The following is a 26465-nucleotide window of genomic DNA, read 5'->3' as shown; positions in this document are numbered from 1 at the left end:
AAATCTCCCTCCAGGAGGGAGGTTTTTGGAGGCAGCCTGACGCCGCCCTGGGGGTGGTGGAGGGGAGCCAGGTCAGCGCTGCTGCATTTTAGCAGCGCCGCCTGTGCGAACGGCTCCCTGGGGACGGTGTTTTTGCCATCCCCAGGGCGCCGTAAATGGCCCGTGCAGAAAGGGCCTAAATGAGGATGCAATTCAACCTGAACCCAAGCCTTCATCCCAAAAAGACAGGCATTGTGTTCTAAATCTTACATGAGCCAATAAAAATGACTTGGAGGACTAGGCAGGTTAATGAGTGCCGAATTATTGAAATAAATATTGTTTTATTATCCTGCCTGTGATCTTGCTGGCTAATGAAAACTCAGATCTCATCAGAGAAAATTTGGGCTTTTGGGATACTTAAAGGAATTTGTTCAACAGCAAGAGTACCTTTGGCTGGTGGAGCTTCCTTTTTAGGTACAGCACGGGGCACTTTTTCTTCAGGAACGGGTCTCTTAGGCACCTCAGGCACTTGAAAAACATTGTATTAAGGAGTTTTATGGTTACTTGCAAATAAATGAAATTACTAAAATCAGGGGATAAAAGAATGTGGGGGGTGGAGGATGACACTTTGGAGGACTGGACAAGAAAATTTTACAATATTTCTGCAAATGTGAATTTCCTCAGAGATTTAAAAACTGCTGTTACGTATAACTATTTTTTAAAAAGTGTGCTTTTCACTCAGTATGTTGGCTGGATAAAATCACTAGTAGTGCAGTTTTCTCTCCATGTTCAAGTCAAGAATCAGACATTTATTATACAAAATGACTTATTTGGACAATTCAAAAGATCACATGAAATTATTAGTCTGCGGTTGCTATTTGTACTTAGCTGTAACCACAAATAAGGTCTTTTAATGTCCTGAGGAACAATATCTGGTTGGTCTAATCTAATTTCCCCAGGGAGGATTCTTTTAAGCAATGAACATCAGGAAAACACGATTTGGACAAAAGAAGAACTCAGTCTTAGGGCAAAGACAACAAACGAAGAATCGATATACCTATTGCTGGTGGAACCTCATACACCTCCTCATATACTTCAGTCTCCTTGGTCTCTTTAACCTCCTCATAATATTCAAATTCTTCTTGTTCCAGAGTTTCCTCATATTGTTCAACTTCTTCTGGTTCTGGAGTTTTCTCATATTGCTCAACTTCTTCAGGCTCTGGTGCCTCCTCATATTGCTCAACTTCAGGTTCTGGGACTTCTTCATATTCTTCAGGTTCTGGGGCTTCCTCATATTCTTCAGTTTCTTCAACCTCTTGAACCTGCACAAATTCTTCAATCTTCTCATATGTCTCACGCCTCTCGTATTCTTCGTAAGTGTATTTTTCAACAGCGGGAGCAGGAGCAATGACTTCTTCAGGGATGGGTTTCTTATGTACCACAGGCACTTCAATGAAATTGTTAACTTTTAATTATTTCAAAAATGTTGCTGGCACATAAAAGCAAACAACAAAATAAAACTGCTATCATCCTCAAGTATATTATTTAAAATATTAATATATCATAATTAGAAGATGATAGAAGAGGTTAAGAAGAAAAAATATTCACAAGACATTCACAGAGACACAAAATTATCTTTAAGTAGATTAATTTCCTTCTGGTTTAGAAGTAGATTTTTTTTTCATGGGCCTTTCTCTTATGTATCTCAGACTGCAATCCCATGCACAGTTACTGGGGAGTAAGTCCCACTGGTATTTACTTCCACATAAACATACACAGAATCCACCAAATGACTTAGAAAGTAGCTATCTTAGATAAGTAGCTATCTTAAAATGGTTTATGAAGAATGAAAACAAAAACATAAAACCACATAATGGATACATGAAATGAGAACAAAACACAGTAAGATCATCTACATATATTTCACAAACCATGACAAAACACAGAATCAAGCAATATGAAGATAGTACATCCAGTTCAAATTTTGACAGTAAAGAATAAATGTACCTTTTATTTGCCGTTCTTCTACTTTTTTAGGAGGAGCAACAGGTACCTTCTTTTCTGGGACAATTTTCTTGGGCACCTCGGGTACTTTAAAAATATGGTACCACTTTAGCATTGTTTCTTGTACAGTATCAGTCAAAATATATAAGATTACAAACAACACAGAGACATACAAGATGCAAGATACAGATGTTTGGGTTCATGCGTAATAGAATCACATAAACCATGTGTTAATGTAATGATCAATGTTTTGCATGAATGACAGATATGGATGTACCTTTAGCTGGAGGAGCTGGTACTTTTTTGAGAACAGGCACTGTTTCTTCTGGGACAGGTTTAGGGACTTCAGGCACTTTAAAGATATCATGTGATTTTAAGAATTTGACTTCAAGTCACCACACACAAACACATGATAGCAAGCATAACATTTAAAAAAGACATCACAAACAATGGATTTAAAACTTAATTGAAGAATATAAATGCTAAGATGAATGTTTACAGGTACTACATATATGGATGTACCTTTAACTGGAGGAGCTGGTACTTTTTTGAGAACAGGCACTTTCTCTTCTGGGACAGGTTTAGGGACTTCAGGCACTTTAAAAGGATTATATGATTTTAAGAATTTGATGGCAAGTCACCATAGACAAACACATATGATGGCAAGCATAACATTAAAAAAAGACATTACAAACAATGGACTTTAAACTAAGAATGTAAATGTTAAGATGAATATTTCTATGTATTACATGTAAGGATGTACCTTTTGCTGGAGGAGCTGGCACTTTTTTGGGAACAGGCACTTTCTCTTCCGGCACATGTTTAGGGACTTCAGGCACTTTAAAGACATAGTGTTGTAAGAATGTGTTTCTTTTGATGCCACCACACACAAACATGTAACACAACACCAGGTTTTGAACTACTTATTTAAATTCTGTAATGCCTCATTGAGGAATGGAAATGATTATCAATGTTAAAAAGTGCCTCTGCACTATTTAATGTATTATACCTTTTGCTGGAGGAGCTGGAACCTTTTTGGGAACAGGCACTTTCTCTTCTGGTGCAGGTTTAGGGACTTCAGGCACTTTAAAGACATGATGGTATTGTAAGAAAGAGTTTTTATCCTACCACACATAAAAACCTATATCACAATGTTTTGAACTATTTATGCCATTGTTTTACTGATGATTACAAATTGCTGGTCATGTAATAATGAATGTTTTTGTAAACCATTTTTTATATTGTACCTTTTGCGGGAGGAGCTGGCACTTTTTTGGCTACAGGCACTTTCTCTTCGGGAACAGGTTTAGGAATTTCAGGCACTTTAAAGACAGTACATAATTTTAAGAACATGTTTTTCAAGCCACCACAAACAAACAGAGAAAATTTCACAAAGCTTGAAACAAATGATTAGAATTACTTAATATGTACTTGAATTATCTAAAAGTTTATTAATATACAAGTGATATTTAAATACAATTTTATGTCTACCTTTTGGAGGAGCTGGTACTTTTTTAGCAACAGGCACCTTTTCTTCTGGGACAGGTTTAGGAACTTCCGGTACTTTGAAAACAGAGTGCAGTAAGAGTACATTTTAAAGCCACAATGTAAACACAGTGCTTACAAACAACATGAAACTTAAGGACAGTAAGAGGTGTAGTATGAGCAAGAAATTATCAGAACAGTTTACGAATGAGGATTCGAATAATTCAAGAGCTCAGCAGACAGCATTTCACATTAAGAACAAGACAGTCATGTGATTGTACACACTGCAAATAGACAGAATTGACATAAGAATACACTTTCAAACTACGCAATTTTGAAACGCTTCATTTACACAGCTATTCTAAAGCCATCAAATTCAGCGGCAAGAAGTTTGTAGAACTAAGTTTATTAGCAAAAAAACTGTTGCAGATCAAGATAAAAATTCTGAAATAATTATTCTTTTTAATACAAATGAATGTACCTTTTGGAGGGGGAGGTTCCACCTTTTTGGGAACAGCTGCAGGAATTTTCTTTTCTGGGACAACTTTCTTTGGCACTTCTGGGACTTTAAACATATTTTTTCATGTTAAAGTTTTGTGTTAATCAATTTCAGAATGAAAAAGAAAACATCTGTCCTATGGAACACAAGCGTACACAAGCAGAAAGAAAACAGGCCAGGATATACAAGGCCAATTGTGTTTGATGTCTGTCAACAGAGCGGGCCCTGGGCCACGAGGCAGGGCCTTTTATAGGCCCTGTCAGGCCCACTCTGATGACGGGCTCTCACAAATTGCGAGAGCACATTGTCCTATCGAGGCCCAGCTCCTGCGCATGCACAGACCAGCCCAGAGGCTGCCTTTCTGCCCTTAGTCGGGCAGACCGGCCTTTGCTGGGGCCCCCTCTGCCGCCCACAATGGTGGCTGCGTTTGAGGCACAGCTACTTTTTACTGAAAGAGCTTGAACCATTGGATTTCCCCCCACTTTTTTCCTTTGAACAGCAATCAATGCCATGTTACTCCATTCAGTTTTTAAATCAGTTTGTCTGGCAAAATATTGAACTGCTGTTCAATACAAGTTAAGTCTAATGCCTTCTTTGATCTACAGAACTAGCATAATATTTATTGGGATACTAGCTGTAGTTTTGCTTATAAACCTTACTTTACAAAACATTACAGATGCCTTCATTTAGCGTTCGCTTCGGGAACGTCAATCAACTCCTGCCTTTAGAAAAAAATGTTGTATTTTCAAAACACAAAACAAAAAGAAGCGTGGAACAAAGCCAAGAAGAAATAGCACGAAATGAACATTAAACTTATAAGCTTCTGCCTATTTGTTTTAGAGTAAGCCCCGCAGAACTCCATGTGACTCATTTCAGAGTACATGCTCACAAGATCAGACTCCATCATCCATTCGAAGAACAAAGCAAAGAATTATGATGATGCTACCCTCATGAATTGAAAAGAGACCTTTGACAAAGTGAATGAACGGTTGATGTACCTTTTGCCTCTTCTTCTGGTATATAAACAGGCGCTTCCTCCTCAACAGGCTCAACAGGTATTTTCAGCACTTTAATTTGAAGAAAATGTACAATGCGTTGTCACGACAAGACAATTACAGAAAAAGTTGACAATCAAGAAACAAAGGGCCTTTCCCCACTTCTCCTGCTGCCGCCGTCGCTGCGCGCTGCTCTGAGCGCGTGGCATCCCTGGCGCACGTCTGGGCGTCCCCATGACCCCGTGCTCTGTGCGGGGTCATCCAAAGGCGCCGTTTTCGCCAGCGCCAGGGATGCCGAGCGCTGAGCGGGCACAAGAGCGGCAGCGTCAGGGAGGCTGCGCTGTTGCCGCCACTGACGTGGGGAGTGCAGTGGGACCCCACGCTACTTGTGGAGAGTAGCGCGGGGCTTAAGGTAAGTAGGGAAAGGGCCAAAAATAATAAATTGACACACAACACATGTCACATTTTTGATTATTTAAGTAAACACGTGTGAGAAGGAAGACTGATTTGGTAACGTAATTTACCTTTCGCTGCTGGTGTTTCTGGCTTTTTAGGTACAGCAAGAGGCACTTTGGCTTCAGATACAACTTTCTTGGGTGCTTCAGGCACTTTAAAGATATTAAGGAATTGAATATGTATGGGCCTTTCAGAAACAGAACACAGTAGCAGAAGACAAAACATAAAAAAACCACCAATATACGGGGGACTACAGTTGTGAATCTAGAAGCTCTTGATGCTTTGGTGCAGCTAATATCGCACTTCATAGTATGTAGCTCTTATTTTACATGGGATATATGGGGAAAAACAGGCATGTAAGTATAACTTACATATATTTTTTGAGATAAAATTTGAGGTACCTTTTGGTTTCGGAGGCTCTGGTTTTTTAGGAACTGAAACAGGAATTTTCTCTTCTGGCACTGCCGGCACTTTAAAAACATGAATCGGCATATCAGTTTTTAACTGTTTACACCCTTTCAGTTTGAAAACAAAAGAAACAAAATTGAAACCAAAACAGAACTGCCAAAAGGGATGTATCAGGATCATTTTCAGTTGAAGGATGGGCAGCTCAAACCAGATGAGGGGGTGAAGCAGCCTTGGAACAGGCTTGGGGGCCATGTTGGCATGTTTGGCCACCCCCTCAGTGTAAGTGGAACTTATGTCACTGGGAGGGGGGCAAACAGGGAGGCAGGCAGGAACTGTGGAGCTTCGCAGAGCTTTGTAGCACTTGATCAAGAAGAGCCTGTGCCTTGTAGAGGCCTAAAGTTGGATGCTGGCGCACCTGGGGGATGGCCTAGGGGCATTCCTGGGGGCGGAACCACTGGGCTTTGAGCCAGAGAACACCCCTGTTGCAGGAGTTGGAATTACGCCACCAAAATGGGTGGGGCAAGTCATTTTTGCCCTATGGAGGGCTTTCATACAACTGATGGTTTTCCACTTTTCACTGCATCCCTGCTCTGCCTGGAAGGCCTCTTGAGGCGATACAGCCATAGTGCTATCCCTGGCTGCCGCAGCCTTTGGATCGGGCAGTTATACAGAAATCAATATGATTTTGTAATTGATAGGGGTTGGTATCCTGCCTTAGGCTGGAAAAAGTTCCCACAGCCAGAGCCTTCCTCCTCAGTTGATGGAGAAAGACTTTCAGCTGTGCTTGGCCAAATGGTAGGATACAGGCCAATATATCAGGACGGTAGCTCACAATGATGGCTAAATGAACAAAGGCCTAACTCTCTGTGTGTATTACAAGGCAATGTACCTTTAGCAGGAGGAGCTTCCACTTTCTTAGGTACTGGAACTGGCACTTTCTCCTCAGGGACAGCTTTCTTGGGCACTTCAGGTACTTGAATTTAAATATATGATACACTGAGAATGTAATTTTGTTTTGAGAAGGCACAGAAGTGTAACACAGACCTCAAGAACACAAACACGAAGAAAACTCAAAAACTGGCACTTTCTCTTCAAGGACAGCTTTCTTAGGAACTTCAGGTACTTAAATTTAAATATATGATACACTAAGAATGTAATTTTGTTTTGACAAGGCACAGAAGTGTAACACAGACCTCAAGAACACAAACACGGAGAAAACTTCTCAAAAAGAAAACACCTTTTTTTGACATGTTACGTACAGCTACCGAAAAGAGAATAAGGGATGCTAAATTTATATAATCACAGCAAATCCTAAACTGATTTACCTTTAGCTGGTGGGGCTTCTTTTCTTTTTGGCACTGGGATTTTTTCCTCTGGGACAGGTTTCTTTGGCACCTCGGGCACTTTAAAGATAGTTTTTGAGATGTTTTTAAAGATCTCCAGCCACTCAAAACGCATTGAAACAGAACAGCAACAAGAAACACGGCTAAAAACATTTCTACAATAATTCTCCCCAACTATCATTTTTGAACTAAAAGATACCTTTTTTAAAAAATGAAAGAAAGCCAACGAAGAAGTGCGATACCTTTTGCTGGAGGAGCCTCTTTTTTCTTGGCCACTGTCACAGGAACCTTTTTCTCAGGGACGGGTTTCTTGGGTACCTCAGGCACTTTAAAGATAGCACTTTATTTAAAAGAGCGTACTCGCAAAACCAGAGTACAAGAAATCAGCTGAACTGCCTTATATATCCAACACAGAATCCTAGTACATGCCAACAACGAGTAGGTAGTGGTATCACAACATTGGGGGGAGGGGAAAATAACACAACATTAAGCTATAAAACAATAAAACAAGTGCTCTTTCTGTCATACAGTCATACCTCGGGTTTCGCCGGTAATCAGTCCGGCAACGCTCGGTGAAACCCGAGGCTACGCCGTATGCGCATGCGCTACGCAAACGGGTAAGCAAATTTACTTAAACGGCACACATTTAAGCTGTTTGCATAAACGAAACCTGAGGGGATCGGTGAAACCCGAGGTAAAAAAACGGCCGAAACTGGCAAAACCCGAAGGTGACGAAACCCGAGATATGACTGTATTTCAGAAGCAAATTTGCCAGTCTAATTCAGTTTATGTTACCTTTATTCTACCAAAATCCATTTGACAAAGCTAAATTAACTTCAAGTGCATGAATGTTAACAGATTAAATGTTCCAGACTAGCCTGAGATTGTCAGAGTATGGATGCTAAGCAGGGTCAGACATAGTTAGCACATGGATGGGAGACCACTACTGGGGTTGACAGGTAGAGGCAGGCAATCGCAAACCACTTCTGTTTGTCTCTTGCCTTGAAAACCCCATGAGGGGTTGCCAAAAGTTGGCTGCGACTTGATGGCACTTTATTATTATTATTAAATTAACGTTAATTGTTTTTTTGTGTTACAATCTTTGCATTATTTATACAATGCTTACATGCCGACATGTGGTCTTAAGCTCAGTGTTTGGGTTGAAAATGAAGTGTAGCATTTGCTAAAGGAATCATTTGATAATGTCAGTTGCTTAGCTTGCAGATCATTGTCGGATGAGGTGGATTAAAAGATTTCCTCATCCCACTCTATGTTGACTAGAGAAATAAGCACATGACTAACTAAGGTGGATATCGTAGGTGAAGACGAAATCCATGGCTACTTCCATAGAAGGGACTAACAGTGTTGGAACAAGGAGACATGTTATATTGGCCTTTTACTGATCTCTGCTGCCATCATTCGCCAGATATTGTTCTATGGTAAAAGATGTTTTATTTTATGGTAGACATGAAGTAGCTCGCATAATATTTTCTAGTCGGCTTCCATATGCAGCAGATGTACTAAGCATTCTATGCAACTGGGTGAAGATAAATTTTAATTCTGGGAGTTTTTGCATAAGTACTAATAATACGATTTGAAGTATGGGTGTTTGGAATATTAATTACTAGGATGTGCAAAAAACTTTAGATTGATTTTGGATATGGATATGGAGAGGGCATTCTTTTCATTATCCTGTATTTCTGAGACTCTTCTATTTGTTTCAGGATATTTTTCCAGGTTTTTTTCCCCAGTCCTGGAAATCTGGGACAATTTTAGCAATTGCCCCCTACATTCCCCTGACCCTCCTCCCAAGAAAGCAAGGAGGGAGGGAGGGAGGGAGAGGAAGCTGGTCTTGCAAGCAGCAGTTTAGGGGAATCACAATGCCTTTAAAATTTAAAGGACTACTATTTTCTGTCAGAAGACCAGCCTCCACAATGAGAGGCTAGGTCTACCACCATAGAAAAGAATGACCCTTGAAAATTTAAAGGGACTCTGACTAACTGTTGATCAGATAGATCTAGCCTCTGTACTATTATTTCCCGTGGACAGTACAGAGCCTATGTCTACCACCTGTAGGAACTAACAGACTCATTAGTTCCTACGGGTGGTAGTCCTGGCCTCTTTACCTTCTCTAAGAAATAATGGTTCCACTATTTCTTGTGGCTGGTAGACCTATCCTTGACAATTAGGTTTACCTCATTAAGTGCTAGCTGTTATTTCCAATTCCTTTCACATTTTAAAGGGCCATTATTTTCTACAGGGTAGACCCAGCGTCCAATTTTAAAAGCCCGGTCTTCCCATAGAAAATAATGGCCCTTTAAAATCCAAAAGGGGGGAGATGCTGATTTTTCTCTCTAGACTTTTGGTCTGGACACCAGAAATACAAAATTCTGGAAGATAAATTTTCATTAGTCCCAGAATTCTGGACTTTTTGGTATCATTGTGGATATCCCTAAGCCAGTGTTTCCCAACCTTTTCAAGGTTAGGGTACCCTTGACCTCACTCTTCATATCTCACGGTACCCCTGCCGCCACCCTCCACCTTCCCCTCCCATTGCCCCTGCTTGCCACACCCCCCACCTTCCCCTCCCAGGGTGAAGGGAAGCACTGGGGGTGGGTGGCTGCTGACCTTGTGGCAGGCCCTGCCCCATGGGCCAGCTCCATGTCCTTGCTGGCGCCGGTGGAAGACACCACAAAAATGAGGGGGGGTGGTAGTGTTGCTGCAGTACCCCTGGGACATGTTCACGGCACCCCAGGGTACCATGGTACCCTGGTTGAGAATGGCTGCCCTAAGGCAATCTGAACCAGCTAATTTCCTGTCTATTTTAAGCTCAGATACATCCAAGTGCTAACCCCCATTTCTTCAAATCAAACTAATTCTACACATATAATTCTGTGCACAACACACAACATTTTTGCACATGATCAAAATGTTCACAACAAAATAAAGTAACAGTAACTGAGCACAAAAGGAAAATCTCTAACATAACAGCAAATTTAGAAGATCTTTTCGTTCCTCAACATACTGAAAAACTGAATTTTACCTTTAGCTGGAAGAGGTCGAGGAGGAGGTTTTTCTTCATAATGAGGAACTTCCTCCTCTTCCTCATAAGCAGGAATTTCTTCTTTTTCATAGTGAGTGACTTCCTCCTCATAGTGAGTGACCTCTTCCTCATAGTGAGTGACTTCCTCATATCGAGAGGTTTCCTCCTCTTCGTATTGTATGGCTTCTTCCTCTTCATACTGGGGAGCCTCTTCTTCGTATTGAGGCGCTTCTTCCTCTTCTTCATATTGAGGAGTCTCTTCTTCTTCCTCATACTGAGGAGCCTCTTCCTCCTCTTCATACGCAGGAACTTCAACATGGACCACTTCTTTTTGAATAACAGTCTTACGAACTTCAGGGGCTTTAAAAATACGAATTGTTATGAGTCGTAGCCACAGTACTCACACATACCAAGAACCAAATTCAGTGCAATAAGAATTAAACCAAAACAGAACATACAGAAATACCACAGAACAACACACAGTATATACATTTATAGCATACAAAGAACACACGCTGGTACAAATCAAATATACTATTACCTGGAGGTTTTTTCACTTTTGAGGAAATAGAAATTGGCACCCTTTCTTCAGCAGTAATTTTCACAGGTGCTTCAGGCACTTTAAAGACATAGTATATTTATATTTAACAGGGTTTAAAACCACTACACAGAAGCCCATAAAAAGCAGCACATAACCTGATACAATACACAATGACATTGGCAAACCAAACTGAAATAAATTTTGATTAGAAAAAGCTGTATTTGTAATTGTGAGTATATTTTTTATAAGATTTTTTTTAATTGTGTGAGACACGAAACTTTTGAAATCGGCTATATAGTCCAAAGGTAGAAACTTTGGCATTTCTTTTTTAAAAGTATCATCTTCATAAAATTCTCTTGATAAGAGTCACAAAGATGACTGATATTTTCAACATAATATTCCAAGAGAATGCACAACTAATTTCATTGGAAGTTGCTGTATTATATTGGATGGGTAGAGGTTCTGGAAACTTGTAGTCCATGGATCAGGTATCAGGGCTATGATAGGGTACTGGCTTTTAAAAAAAGTTTTGTTCATTACACCTAATTGCCATTAGATTTATGGTACCCTGAACTGTTTTGCAATTGTAAGAGAACTGAGATTACAATTTTTGTTCGGTTGCAACAAGTATTGCAATGAAAACAATGGGGATATAGTGCTACAACTATCGAATTAGATAATTAATCTATTTGTAAAAATTCCTGAAACCATGAAGAAGTGACTATTACCTAACAGCTATAATTTTTTATTTTGTGACATTTCAAACTAAGTGGCAGCCTACACTATTTAAACTTTGTCATGGTCTCTTCCCCACTCTACCAATTTCATACCTGTATATGAAATCTCCTCCTCTGTGTGGAGAGAAATAGATACTTCCTCTGAATATTCCCACTGCTCTTCCACAGCTGTTATTAAAAATAGAATTTAACTTTAGCATCTCTTACGGAGAAACATACTAGAGGCAGACAATGCGAATGTTTATTGGTACCAGAGGCATAGCTGGGCCAGAGTGTGCCCAGTGCGTTCTCTGTGTTTGTTTTTTTTTGGAGGGGGCGCCCCCCTTACCTTAGTTTAGCCTGGAAAAGCGGCCTTTTTTCCAGGCTGAAAATGGCCTGGTGGGAACTACATTTCTCACGAGACCCTGGGGCTTGCAAGGTCTCCTGGGAAGTGTAGTTCCCACCAGGCCATTTGTAGCCTGAAAAAAAAAAGGCCGCTTCTCCAACCTGCACTGTTTCACTAAGGTAAGTGGAGGGCGCACATCATGGGGGAAGAGGAGGGGGCGCCATGGTGGGCGATTTTCCTTCCCCAGGCACGCGCCCGGTGCAATGTGCACCTCCCTTCCCCCTGATAGCTCCGCCTCTGATTGGCACAAAAAGTATATAACATTAAAGAGTAGTCTTGTTTATTTAAATAAAAGAATGAAGAAACACATGTGAAGTTCTGTTTCTTCATTTTCTGAATTTGAAGGGAAAAAGAATTTCCACAGTAATAACATGCTGGACAAGTGAACTAATAGGAAAACTATTAGCAAATTATCCATCTGTTCTTTGTTTTCGTCCAACTCTTCAGTACCTTTTTCTGGTGGACTTGGTTTTCTTTTGGGTACAGCAATGGATACTTTTTCTTCAGAGACAACTCTCTTTGGGACCTCTGGCACTTGAAAGATACCAATTTAAAGAAAAAACTTCATTGAGAATTTAAGCCTCTTTCTGTGATTCATACTTGTTGGTAAAATAAGATGACAAAAAAGCATAAACCAATGCACATTTGCTACAATGACTATTGAAAAACGTGGCCAACATAACAACATGTATAAGCCAACATACATTTCATAGAAATTTTAAAAGTCTGACAAGCTTTTGCTCCCTGGAATTTATTCCCTTTACAAGAACCGGAATAATTATTTTGTTCTTAAATTTCTTATTTAAATTAGGCACCCTGATATAATATATGTATTGTAGGTTTTAAAACACAGAAATGGTAAAGCTCATCTAAGAACAACAGGTAGGGAGAGGAAGTTAAACTATGTATGTGTGAATAAGAGAAGTATGCTTGCATTCAAGACAGCATTTCATTACCGGTAGTCGAATATAACAATTACAAAACAACGGACACAAGTAAAGAGATCTGAAGGACCTTACCAATTCACAGACACAATACACAACACTATAGAAGACATTACATACCATGGAACCTACTGAAGATCTGAACACAATCAGAAAGGCTTGAACTGTGCACCCAAAGTGACTGCTCAAAATAATCAGCCCTGTCAGCTGGATTTTAGCAAATCAATCAGTGTCTTATAACCGATTAATCAATTTAAATATGTAAATTTTTCCATTCAACAAAACTCTGAATTTACATGCTATTTAAAGATGCTAAAGAAAATGTGAGATTTTTTTTATTTAACAAAAAGCATTTTAAAGGGAAAGCCCTATAATTTAGAGCAGTGGAACCCAATGTGGGGTACGCATAACCCCAGGGTTTCATTACAGAATGTTTGAGGGCACGCAAAAATTACATAGTTGGTTTTCTAATAGGGGGATACACTTTTAGGGGAAATGGGTTACCAAGGGGTATGTGAGTGAAAAAAGGTTGGAAACCATTGTTTTAAAGGAAAAGCCCTAAAGTTTTGTTATTATTTCTTTATCAATCACACACTAGAGTCAAAATGGCTTCAACAATAAAGGAAGAGTTAACTCCTGGAATCATCCAATGCAATTTACACTGCAATCCTAATCCTGAGAAGAGTGACTCTAGTGTACGCCCATTCATTTCAATGGGTTCCAGTTACTTAGCTCCAGTAACTCTGGTTTCTTAGTCTGAAATAAGTCTGCATATGATTAACTGTTAACGATGCACAGGATTGTGCTGCTAGACTACTGCTACTTAAAACTGGCCCCCATTCATTAATGTACTAATACTTTAGCTGATTAATCTATTAATTAAACAATCCATTTAATTAGCCATCATTGCAACCCAAAGTATGTGTACATTGGAGGGCAACATGAAGGCTGCTGTCCTATATAAGTCAGAAGGATACAGAGCAAATTGCCACTAGGTTGAGACTTCTCATCCTAGCTATTTGATATTCTGGGTTTGTTGAAAGGTGGAAACAGTATAAATATTATATGAGTTTCTAAGAAAGTTTAATACAGCCTATTTCACAACCAGCTGCTTCGGAATGAAAGAGGGTGCACACTTCTGATATGCAATTGCCTTCTGTGCTCTGAGAGAGTTGATGTACCTTTAGCTGGTGGAGCCGCTTTCTTCGGAATTGGAACAGGGACTTTCTCCTCTGGCACAGCTTTCTTTTGCACAGCTGGCACTTTAAAAACAGTATTTATTTTTAGGTGATTTGAATCACTCCAAGACAACAACTATACGATCAAGTGCAAAGACATACCACATGCAAGTCAACAGGGTAACAAACACAAAGGTACATATACTAACAAAGGCATGGGACAGAGGCTGGGATCCTAAGAGCTACCTTAAGTGTGCTCATTTGGCACTTGCAGAACAATGCAGAACAATGCACTTTCGATCCACTTTCACAATTGTTTGCAAGTGAATTTTGCTATCTCGCACAGTAAAATCGAACTGCAAAGTGCACTGAAAGTGGATTGAAAGTGCATTGTTCTACGTGTGCAAAAGTGCCCATTGTTCTTGGCCGCACCTAAGGGAATTGTTTGCTGCCTTTTTATTGTTGAGAAACAGATCTTAATGCCATTGCACCAGCTGATTTTTTAAACAGTCTCAATTCCAAAGGTCGTATGCTAGGTGTCCTAAGAGACTGGTTTTTGAAACACGAAAATCATATCTCCTTGGGCATACAAAATTGGTGCGGTTCTTAGATTCCCAGGCAATATTAAAAGACAGACATCTTCTTTAACGTTTATAACTCAATGTACCTCTTTTTGGTGGAGCCTCCTCCTTTTTGGTAACAGATACTTTTTCTTCCGTGATTTTTGTTTTCTTCTGTACTTCAATCACTTTAAAAACAATAATTGTAGGGATATTGCCATGTGAAACATTCAGCATGGATTTTACCTCATATAGCTAGAAATACATGGATTTTTCTACCACATACGTAACATACATATGAAACAGTGGTACTGACAACACTATTGGCAAAAAATTAAAAGACTGACCAAGAGGTGGTGATAATCCCTCAAGATAGCATTGTTCTTTACATACACACAGATCCCATGTGAAAATGACCAACAAAAACATACTACATTGTACAGACAAAAATATATTACTGAGAAGAGTTTTTTTCCTGTTTACCTTTGGTTGGTGGAGGTTCTTTTACTTTAGGTGTAACAGGTGGTGCCTTTTCTTCAGGAGGAACTTTCTTGACCACTTAAAAAGAATCACAGAATTTTATAGTGTTGGAGTGATTTCAGTACCATTGGTGGAGGCGGGGTCACAATGACAACTAAAAACACACACATTTTACCTAGTAAACATATAACTAGATGGTTTAGACAGATATCAGAAACAAGTAATTGTTGCATAAATTAAATTAATTTCAGCCCAACTATTATTTCCTGAAGAAGATTAGATAATAGAAAGCAGAAAAATTTGTTTTCCTGATAAGAAGTTTATGTATATACCTTTAACAGGGGGAGCCTCTACTTTTTTCGGAGTAGGAACCTTCTTTTCTGGTTCAGGTTTTTTCCGTACCTCAGGCACTTTAGGAAGAACAGTAAAGAATATGTAATATTTTTGTGTAATTTATGTGGAATATTCAATATGCCCATTTAAAATGGTATTGAAAAAAGATGGTAAAAAATTACTGAGCACAAAACATTTGTAGTTTAACACTGAACACATCATGTGTGTGTATACATCAGTGCCTAAAACATAATAATCTGTACACAGTAGAAATAAACAATATACATACAACAGCAACACAAATCAATACAGTTGGCGAAGTTGTTACATCTGACAGGACTCAAATAGGTAAAACATGACGAGAGTGTATTTTCAAAACTGAGAAAGGCACACAAATTTGCAAACCGGTTGAAGTTTTCAATCTCACACAAGAACATATGCAGATGCAATAACTGAACTATGAGACAGCTGTCAAATCTTTCTACTGAAGAGTTGGTGATTGATATACCTTTAGCTGGGGGTGCTTCCTCAGGAACAGTAACATGTACGATCTCCTCAGTGTAGTAGGCCTCTTCTATTAAAGATATTGTTAAGAACATACAGTGGAAACAGTCAGCTTAAGAATGTTACCGACAGAACAAGAAAACCAATATTTGTTGGAGACACAGAAATGTGCACAAAAAATTACATGACTTGCATAGAAACTTAGGATATTGACAAGCTCATTTGGGAAGCATTAAACATGCATCTAAAGATTTAGACTAGAGTAACTCTGAATACAATTGTATTGTTAATACATCTATCTGTTTTTAAGAGAGGAAGCTCTATTTTTCTTCATTACCTCAGCAGCTCAGAGGCCCCTTCCGCACATACAGAATAATGCACTTTCAATCCCCTTTCACAATTGTTTGCAAGTGGATTTTGCTATTTCACACAATAAAATCTAGCTGTCGAGTGCATTGAAAATGGATTGAAAGTGCATTATTCTGCATGTGCCGAAGGGGCCTAAGACATTCACAACATAGAATGTTGGTTGGATCAGAATGTGGGTGAACAGAAATGAACCCATCACAGTTCCACCTGCAGGGATACATAATTTCAAGCTACCAGTGTGGACTTTTTACAGTATTTTTGTTTGCACAGGGCTCTAGTGCACATGTTAATCTTCGACTGTATCCAACCCTTTATTTTAGAAGGTCTTCAGGCTATCTAAGATGAGCCAGCCAAATAAGAAACAGAAAGAAACAGAGGCAAAAGAGAAAAGGGAGACTTAGAAACTGGTGAATTACTTAAGTTGAGACATGCTAGGAAGGAAGAGTTAAGAATTCTCAGATCCACTCTTTTGCAGTACAGTCCTATGCAGAGTTAATCCTATCTAAATCTATGGAGGACAATGGGTTTAGAATGGAATAACCCTGCTAGGGCTGTACTGTCAATCTGCTGTTTAGATTAAGCTGTACAATTATTTATGAGGTAAATCATATCACAAGAAGCAAATGATGGTTTCAGAAAGGCATGAAATTTACATGCAAATCATCTGAAAGAAAGGAATTACGGGTATTGTACATACATATGTGTGCAAACTGCCATCAAGTTGCAAATGTAGCAAGGGCCTTTCTCAAGGCAAGTGAGAAGCAGAAGTGGTTTGCCATTGCATTCCTCTGCAGAGTCTTCCTTGGTGGTCTCCCGTCCGCATATTGATCCTGTGTAGCTTCTGAGATCCAATGAGATTGGGTTGTATCACGCTGCCTTCCCTCTGTGACTACTGCATTATTTAAACCCTATTTAGCTGTGTGGGATATGGAATGGTATAGTATAGCCTGATTTCATTGGATCTCAGAAACTAAGCAGGGGCCGTTTCCGCAAGAATGCGGAAGCGGCCGGGTCGGCCCGGGGACAAGATAAGTGCAGGGAGCGAGGAGGGGGGGGGGAGGCGTCTTGAAGCTGCTGCCGTTCGCTCAGCAGCGGCTTCAAGGCGGCGTTTCCCCAACAAGAGCGCTTCCGAGCGCTCTGGGGAAACTCCAACTTCGCGGCGGTCAGGTGGCGCGAGGGCGGCGCGGCTGCGATGCAGCTGCGTCCCCTGTGCGAATGGTGGCCTGGGGACGGTGTTTTTGCCATCCCCAGGCCGCCATATTCCACCCGTGCGGAAACGGCCAGGGTCTGTGCTTGGATGGGAGACCACCCAGAAAGACTATGCTGAGGAAGGCAATGGCAAACCACTTCTGCTTAATTACTTGTCTTGAAACCCTTTCAGGGTCAGCTGAGATTTGACAGCACTTTTCACACATACATTTAGTTAGACAGTAGGGGCATACCTGACACTTCAGAAATCTCTTCCTCTCTTTCATAAGAAATGGAAACTTCTTCTTCCACCACCTCCTCCTCCTCCTCCTCTTCTTCTTCCACTTCTTCAGTCCATCTTTCCACTGTTGGTATTTCAAAGATGGGTTTATTTATTTATTGCTGTTGCCGTGAGATGTGGTTTTAGATCCATAATCATTTTTGGCAAGTCTTTATGGTTGCTACAGACATGCAGACGTAGGACAGAGAACTGGATTGCGTACTCAAAAGGCACATACATACAGAATCCTTAGTGACAGCTGCAACAGTCTCTGGGTGATGTCAGAACTTTTTCATTGCAATTAATATACAAGAAGATCGTACTGCAAAATGGCCATCCTAAGCAGAGATACCGTTATCTAAGTCCACTGAAGTCAAAGGGCTTACAAGGGTATAAACTGCTTTGGATGGCCCTCACCATCTGGAACAGGTATGGTCATACTCTCAGGCCTTTCCCCCAAACTATGTAATTGTTTGTTACTGTTATGTGGTGACTCAAGAAAAGAAGAATAGTTGGTTTTTATACCTTGCTTTTCTTTCCCGAAAGGAGTCTTAAAGCAGCTTACAATCACCTTCCCATCCCCACAAGACACCTTGTGGGGTAGGTGGGGCTGAGAGAGTTCTGAGAGAACTGAGACTAGCCCAAGGTCACCCAGCAAGCTGCCTGTGAGGGAGTGGAGAAACAAACCTGGTTCTCCATATTAGAGTCTGCCACTCTTGACCCCTACACCTTGCTGGGAAGAGGGGAAACACTTTCACGGGGCCCTGGTACACTGGACGACACTCACCCATTGCCTTCTCTAAACTGGAATCATGTCTACCACTTTGTGTAGACCATGGGTGGATGTTCTGAGCAAATCCACATGGACTGCTTTCTTTATTCTATCTCTATCCTGTTTTTCTTATTCAATTTTTCTTATTCAGATCAGACATTCCATTTTTAAATGGTCATATCCTGGTTCCCCAGGTTGGCTTTGCTCTCCCGACAGCTATACAGTGGCTGTAGGGAATGTCTCTTTAAAAATGAGAGACTGATTCAGCTCAGGACTGTGGTGTGAGGGAAAGGGGAGGATCGTGGCTTTCTTCTGCTATTTTTTTAAGCTAAAACTGCGCTAGTGGGAATTATTTCCTCCTTTATGCAGCTGCACATGATTTCCATGTTAGGTTTTGAATGGGGCTTGAGAAGAGACATTTTCTTTGAGGATCTTCCTTGCATGTAAAATGTTCCAGCAAGTAAAGTGCTCTAATACACTCACAAACACACATAACAAATTTAACAACTTTCTTGTTAACGGGTAATAATGAAGAGTAGAATATGTCAATATTCTTATTAACAGGAAGTAGGGAAAACCAGAATAGGCTAGTATTTTATGACAACTGGATGCATATAAAAAGGGTTATGTTTCTCACAGTTGCAACCATTTGCAATATATACCTTCAGGAGAAGGAGCTTCCACTCTTTTAGTAATGGCAATAGATACTTTTTCTTCAGAAACAAACATTTTCTCTTCTAAAACAGCTCTCTTAGGCACCTCAGGCACTTTGAAAGACATTAAACACATAATGTTTTAACTGGAATATGTGGAATTGTAATGGCTGAAATGGCTGTTGTGAAGATGATTATCTGAGATACACAGCTCAAAAGCAGAAAAGAGACGAGTACACTACAGAAAGCTCTTTAATATGCAACATACACAGTTAAAGCTTATGTAGTACTTAAAAATGAAACGAAACGAAACAAAGCTCTTAAATCATTATGTGAATGTCTTGCACAGTCACTAGCAACATGATAATAGTACAAAAATAAAAGTTATTGAGTTAAGAAGGAAGGCTTTTTAAGGTAGGACAAGACTTGCATACCTCTTGCTGGGGGAGCTTCCACTTTTTTGGGTATAGCAACAGGTAATTTTTCTTCAGGGACGGCTTTCTTCGGTACCTCAGGCACTTCAAAGAGATTGTTTGGTTTTAGAATGTACAAAGTGACAGAAATGGACACAAAAGTACAAACTTAAAATATGAAAGAAGATGTGATAATAAAACAGATGCACAGAACATAACGAAAGTTCTACGGATACACACACACACACACACACTTTTAATTTGTTTTCAAAAGATAGTGTACCTTTAGCCGGGGGAGCCTCTTCTCGTTTGCGTAGACGGGGTACTTTTTCTTCAGGAGCAACTTTCTTAGGCGCCTCTGGCACTTAATAATGGCAAAAGAAGCATATCAAAGAATGTACACAGACTTAAACCAGAATTATGTCTCCATCGCCAGCACCCAGAAACAAACATGTACCACATAAGACTCAAATTAAATGTGGCTGTCTTGAATCGACACACATAGAATGAAGAGGATAATACACAGAGAGAAACAAAGAAAAGACTAAGAATGTTTTCAGAACTATCCAGATCAGACCCTTGTACCTTTGGCTGGGGGAGGCTCCTTTTTCTTAGGGACAGCAATTGGAGCTTTCTCTTCCGGAACTGCTTTCTTTGGGACTTCAGGCACTTTAAAAACATTGAACGTAAAAATATTGAAATCTAACAGCCGTGACATAAAGAAGAATTCATTGAGCTGAGACACGACTAAAGTGCACCCCATACTTTGAACCAAATCTAAATGAATAAACTCAGACATATGAGTGCAGTGATAGAACTGTGATATTTTCAATCACCTGGTAGAATGTTCAAACTGCACTTTGAAGAGGAAATAGAATTTACAAAAAATGCTATTCAGCAACATAGACTCTTAAGAAAAACAACAGGAACGCCACAAAAACAAACCACAGTTGAAGATTTTTGGATCAACTCACAATAAGTGCCACATAAATGACATTTTAAATAACAAGATTGTTTACAGGTTGCTGATGTGCTACAATATCCTACCTTTAGCAGGTGGTTCAACTTTTTTAGGCACTGGAACAGGTTTTTCTTCAGGGACTGGTTTTTTAGGTACTTCTGGCACTTTAAAGATATTAAAAATGATTTTAAGTACCTTTTGCAAAACAAACTCAAAGAAGTCACTCGACAAATCAACAACCAATCAACGACATCACATGCTTCATGTGATCACATATAAACATGAAGGATGAAGTGGTGACCCCAAGAGCAATGGCCCCAGCCCAGTTCATAACAGTGTGAGATTTTCTGCAGCCACAGGTCTTGATATGCATGTATCCCCATGGGAAAAGTAGTAACAGTTCTGTACCCTTTTCAGTTTGCTGGTTTATACGCGACTGCCTCTTTTAGAAATAACCAAAAAAATTATAGATCTCTCCTCCATGAATCTGTGTAATCCCCATTTAATACGTATATGTTTGGGTGTAAAATGACACCAAGTCACAGCTAACTAATGGCAACTCAGTAGGGTTTTGAAGGAGACTAGCAGAAGTGGTTTGCTATTGCCTTCCCTAAGTTACTGTTTTAACTGCATGTATTTCTGTATTGTTATAGCCAATGGCTCAAACAATAAATACTTGACTATGACTATGACTATTGCCTTCTTCTGCATAATGACTCTGGTGTTCCTTGGTGGTTTCCCATCTAAGTACTAGCTGGGACTAACCTTGCTTGGCTTCTGAGAACTGATGAGATCAGACTACATTGGACCATCCAGGTAAGGGAATACATATAGAGGGGGCAAATACACACACACACATATTTGGTAGCTTTTAGTAGTTCTAATTTCAAATTATGTACCTTTAGCTGGTGGTGCCACTTCTTTCTTGGGAACAGCAGCAGGCTTTCTTTCTTCAGGAGTGGGTTTCTTAGGTGCTTCTGGCACTTTATCAGTTGTTTTTAAAAAAAGGAGTTTTAGTATTTTGAACTCTTATTCTGAATTGAACATTTAAAGATTTCATACAGTACAACGAAGTACAAACTGGGGTAGGGGGGATGTAGATGAAAGAATGAAATTTGTTCAGCATTTATTGACGTAACGCTGTAATTACACAGTGGCATCATACATACATCAATCCGACTACACCGATCCCAATACATGTAGTTATATGCCTTGATTAGTAAATGCTACAAATAGTATGTAGATAAAACAATAATCACATCATGCACACAAACGATACTCTTTAATGTTGTTATAAAGGAAAATTTAGCAAACAATTTTTATTTCATGGTGACACAAATTAAAGACAACAAAGTCACATTGTGTAAGACACACACACAAACACATATATGAAGAACAACAACAGATTTAAGATAAGCAAGATGAAGGGATCTTGCTGTTCTTTCGATAACTGATCTACCTTTAGCTGGTGGAGCCTTTACTTCTACAGGAGGAGCAGGTTTTTTCTCTTCCGGGACCCGTTTCTTCGGTACCTCTGGCACTTGAAAGGTACACAGGTAAAAAAAGTTTACAAGGGTACTAAGAGACCAAAGTCTTTACATTAAGAAAATGCTCAACACAGCAATATGGATTTTAAAACATTCACATATTTTATGTGTTGCGTGGATTTTATTAATGACTACTGCAGTTTTCAAAGGGTTAATCCAATACGACAATAACTGTACAGTTAACAAGGAGCTTGTTAGTGGTAAAGTCATGTTTCTATTGCAGTAGCAGCCACATTTCTAGGGTGGTGTTCCAGTTGTTTGGAAGAATGTAGTACACTGAAGGTTCAGCATGGGATGTATTATTCTGTAGATATTCACCTTTAGTGGGTGGAGCTTCCACTTTTTTGGGAACAGTCACCGGAATTTTTTCTTCTACTCTCTTACGCACCTCAGGGACTTAAAAGATAGTAACAAAGGTTTATCAGTTAATTGTAGCAGACAAAGTATTTTTATACTATCCTCACACTATTTTAAATACAGGAAGTTTGTGGAAGTTTCAAAAACGGGCCAACACAGAGACATTTAGAAACATGGTTGACAAGGAGATACATTAAGAACTGTACAAATCAAACATTTTGTGGTTAAGAGTTTAACTTTATGAGAATTACAGCAATTTGATTTAAGAATTTGTCTACCTTTTGGTGGTGGAACCTCAGGAATTTCAGCATAGAACCTTTCTTCTTCATATTCCTCTGGTTCTTTAAAGAGAATTGCAAAAATTTTTTAAAAAATGTTTCTACACTGCATTCAAGGTAACTCTGAAACGGTGCATGTAGACATAAAGACATTCATGTGATAGACCACAAGTAGATTCAACAAGGAGGACAGAACGACAGAGATCCAACAGTTTAGATGGACTCACATATTACAAAAGAATAATAAAGCAATTTGAAACGTAAGTGAATCTACCTTCAATCCGGGGAGCTTCAGAGATTTCTTCATAGTATTCTTCTTCATACTCTTCTGGTTCTTTAAATAGAATTGTAAGTTTGAAAGGTTATATTTACACTGCATTGTAGACTTACACTGAAATTGTGCATAAATAACTAATAAATGTAACCGGAAACAAATAGGTATTCTTCCCCTATTTAGAACCGTACATGTGCTCTGGTGTGCTCCCAGAATTATTGCGCTTGGATAACAATAAGACATTTCAAGAAAGGAGCCAATCGTCATCTTAAATGAATGCTCACTTCTATTTTTTTTCCATTAAAAAGAAGATAACTCATAAGAGCAAAGGAAAGGAAAAACTATCCAAACAAGCCAAGATAACAAGTAGTAGAAAGAAACGAAAGAGCTTTTTCTATAGCTACCTGTTACAAATGAATATTCCTCTTCTCTGTGATAAGATACAGACACCTTCTCTTCTGAAATAGTCCACTTTTGTTCCGTTGGCACTTTAAAAGTAAGAGCTCACTTTAGTACTTTAGGATTTAAAAAACAATAGACAATGAATTTATGTTCAGGGCTTCAATGTGTGGAACCATCTAGCGATATATATAGTGTATGAAGCATGAGGAGTTGAAATTACAGTATTTAGGCAGATACGTCATATCAACAAATGGAAATAAAATAATAGGGAACAAATTCAGTTTCTTCAGACACCTTAAATTATTATATTTATATATTTCTCTGTGGAAATCCTACAGGGAGAACACTCAAAATCCTCTCCCCCCCCAAATTCAGAGATAATAAAACCTCTGGAATATGAAAATATCCTTAATATCAGTTGTACAATTTGCTTAGCATGCACGTTTGTGTGTATCTTGTAGGCCAATAAAAGGAATGAAAAATACAGAGAAGACCAATAGAGGTCAATATGAAAGCCAGCATGGTGTAGTGGTTAAGAGCAGGTGCATTCTAATCTGGAGAACCAGATTTGAGTCCCGGCTCTGTCACTTGAGCTGTGAGCTTGTGTACTCCAACACATGCCAGCTGGGTGACCTTGGGCTAGTCACAGTTCTTTGGAGCTCTCTCAGCTTGACCCACCTCACAGGGTGTTTGTTGTAAGGGGGGGAAGGGAAGGAACACTGTAAACCCCTTTGAGACTCCTTACAGGAGAGAAAGGGGGGGTATAAATCAAACTCTTCTTCAATATAAGGAATGCACAAAAGCCAAGATTATTTCTTTATGTACCCTGTTTCCCCGAATATAAGACATCCCCTGAGAATAAGACGTGGTAGAGGTTTTGCTGAAGTGCGAAATATAAGGCATCCCCCAAAAGTAAGACGTAGCAACGTTTTTGTTTGGAAGCATGCCCGACGAACAGAACACAGAAAAATAAGACATCCCCTGAAAATAAGACATAGCGCATCTTTGGGAGCAAAAATTAATATAAGACACTGTCTTATTTTCGGGGAAACATGGTACTATTCTCCCCTGTGTAAGTACAGCATTCACTTACACAAAGAGGTCTCCTTAAGACTTAATGGAACCCTCCTTTCTATCTTCTCTGCTTTGGGCACAATCTCACTGCAAAGAATGAGACATCCTATTCTCCACAATGGTCTGTAGAACTGCATGCTCACATGTCCATGTTTGCGCATAAAAAAAGAGGGGAAACAGAGTTTTGTAAGGCTCTGCAGATGCTTCCATTAATGGGTGCTATGCAGAACGATCATATTACTCATCTTTTTGTAATGGGATATTTTTGTCAAGTCATAGCTGACTTATGGTGACTCCGTAAGGTTTTCAAGGCAAGAGACTTTCAGAAGTGGCTTGCTATTGCCTGCCTCCACGTCACAACCCTGGTATTCCTTGGAGGCAGTGGTGGGTTCCAAAAATTTTAATAACAGGTTCCGATGGTGGTGGGATTCAAACAGTGGGGCCGCCGCACACACGCACCTCCAGTCCCTATTGGGCAGGGAGGTTGCTTTAGTAACCCCTTCTCGGCACTCAGAAAAAATTAGTAACCACTTCTAGAGAAGTGGTGAGAACTGGTTGGATCCCACCTCTGCTTGGAGGTCTCCCATCCAAACACTAACCGGGGTCAGGGCTGAGTGGGGGTGACTGCCCCAAGGTCACCCAGTAAGCTTCTGTGCTACAAGTGAGGATTTGAATGTGGGTTTCCCAGATCCTAGTTCAACACCTTAACCGTTATACCATGCTGGCTCTCAATAATGGGAATCACACAGGTCTAACAAATCATACACTAATGGGTAAGAGTAAACAAGAGGGGCAACACAGAACAAACCTGAAAATACACATGCATATATTTGCTCACAGACAAACACACACACACTCACATTTGGTATATACAAAGAGTGAAAAAAACATATTTTGTACCTCTCTTTTCTAAAATTTCCTCCTGGACCACTTTTCGTGCAGGTTTTTGTTGCGGCGCTTCTGGTACTTTAAAGAATACAAATAATTAATTTCAAACAGAAAAAGGACACAGATGTGAGAATGAATAATAATGACATTTAGAAAGACCCAACAGGACACATTTTTTACTTCACAGATTTGGTACCATGACAAGGAACATAAAAACAACCACTTCAGGCTTACAAAAAGAAAAAGAGTATGGTATCATTCAAAAAAGAAAGAAAGAATGAATAGATAACTAAACAGAACATATAGAACACTCGCCGGGCAGCCGTTAAAGAGGGCGGCCACGAGGCCGGCCCCGGCTTTTAAGGAAGGGGGGGGCGTCATCAGGCCAACGTCATGGCTGTGCACCTTCCCACCCTGTCGCCTATTGGCTCAGCTGCCAGGCACCCGTGCTGTGACGCTCTGGTGCCGGCCGGCCGGCAGTGGAGGGGCTTGCTGATGCGTTGCTGCAGCGGCTCCCTTCCCCAGTCAGCAATGGCGGCCCCCGGTAAGTCGGGGTCGCTCCTATAACTAAACAGAACATATGGAAATTGGCATCTGTTTTCTGAAGAGAGGGCAGTGGATTTGGTTCTAGAATTGCATGAAGTTCCCAGTCTCCTACATTTTTGCTATAAAAACTTTCAAGCATGGTAAATTAGAGTTCAGTATGGGAAAATTATCAGGATACCCTTGCTGGTGATGAAAGATATAATTTCAATTTAATAACATGGTTTGTAAGTAATGCATTGTGTATGATCAAAGATGTCCTGCTGCTTGCAGAAGGACATCTTGCGAATGAGCCTATGGTTTCGAGCTACCCCGTTATCTTTGGTAATACCTCTGGTGGGTCGTTTGACTTTTTCTTCTTCCAGTTGCTTAGTTGTTCTTTCAATATCTTCAGTTACAGGTTTTCGAACAACTGCAGGAAATCGAAGACATTTCTCATTACTCAGGAATGGGTTAGTCTGAACACCAAGTTATATGCTGTCAGTCTCTTTTTATAATATAATGAAATTTTGACTTTTTAAAAGCCATGTTGGATGTCCCTCTTAATTGTGAATTTTCTGTCCCTGGAAGTTCGATGATCTATTTCCTTAAC

General features: G+C 39.8%; 1 protein-coding gene across 1 annotated transcript in view; it reads right to left on the bottom strand.

Annotated features, from left to right (window-relative positions):
* The window catches only part of TTN (titin), a 371903-nt gene that overhangs the window by 177724 nt on the left and 167714 nt on the right, over positions 1-26465 (bottom strand). Inside the window, 39 exon segments of the mRNA XM_048484469.1 lie at positions 427-507; positions 1037-1426; positions 1987-2070; positions 2261-2335; positions 2506-2580; positions 2747-2821; positions 2993-3067; positions 3231-3305; positions 3475-3546; positions 3950-4033; positions 4966-5034; positions 5487-5570; positions 5820-5888; positions 6716-6799; positions 7152-7229; positions 7412-7495; positions 10213-10572; positions 10754-10831; positions 11584-11658; positions 12326-12409; positions 14001-14081; positions 14665-14745; positions 15041-15115; positions 15370-15447; positions 15879-15944; positions 17686-17796; positions 19146-19250; positions 19571-19654; positions 19833-19913; positions 20135-20218; positions 20597-20674; positions 21410-21493; positions 21970-22050; positions 22376-22453; positions 22693-22755; positions 22967-23026; positions 23371-23454; positions 25343-25408; positions 26205-26285. Of these exon segments, the coding sequence (XP_048340426.1) occupies positions 427-507; positions 1037-1426; positions 1987-2070; positions 2261-2335; positions 2506-2580; positions 2747-2821; positions 2993-3067; positions 3231-3305; positions 3475-3546; positions 3950-4033; positions 4966-5034; positions 5487-5570; positions 5820-5888; positions 6716-6799; positions 7152-7229; positions 7412-7495; positions 10213-10572; positions 10754-10831; positions 11584-11658; positions 12326-12409; positions 14001-14081; positions 14665-14745; positions 15041-15115; positions 15370-15447; positions 15879-15944; positions 17686-17796; positions 19146-19250; positions 19571-19654; positions 19833-19913; positions 20135-20218; positions 20597-20674; positions 21410-21493; positions 21970-22050; positions 22376-22453; positions 22693-22755; positions 22967-23026; positions 23371-23454; positions 25343-25408; positions 26205-26285 (3672 nt within the window).

Source organism: Sphaerodactylus townsendi, linkage group LG02 (genome assembly GCF_021028975.2).
Source record: "Sphaerodactylus townsendi isolate TG3544 linkage group LG02, MPM_Stown_v2.3, whole genome shotgun sequence".
Taxonomy (NCBI): Eukaryota; Metazoa; Chordata; class Lepidosauria; order Squamata; family Sphaerodactylidae; genus Sphaerodactylus; species Sphaerodactylus townsendi.
This window is presented reverse-complemented; position numbering and strand designations above follow the sequence as displayed.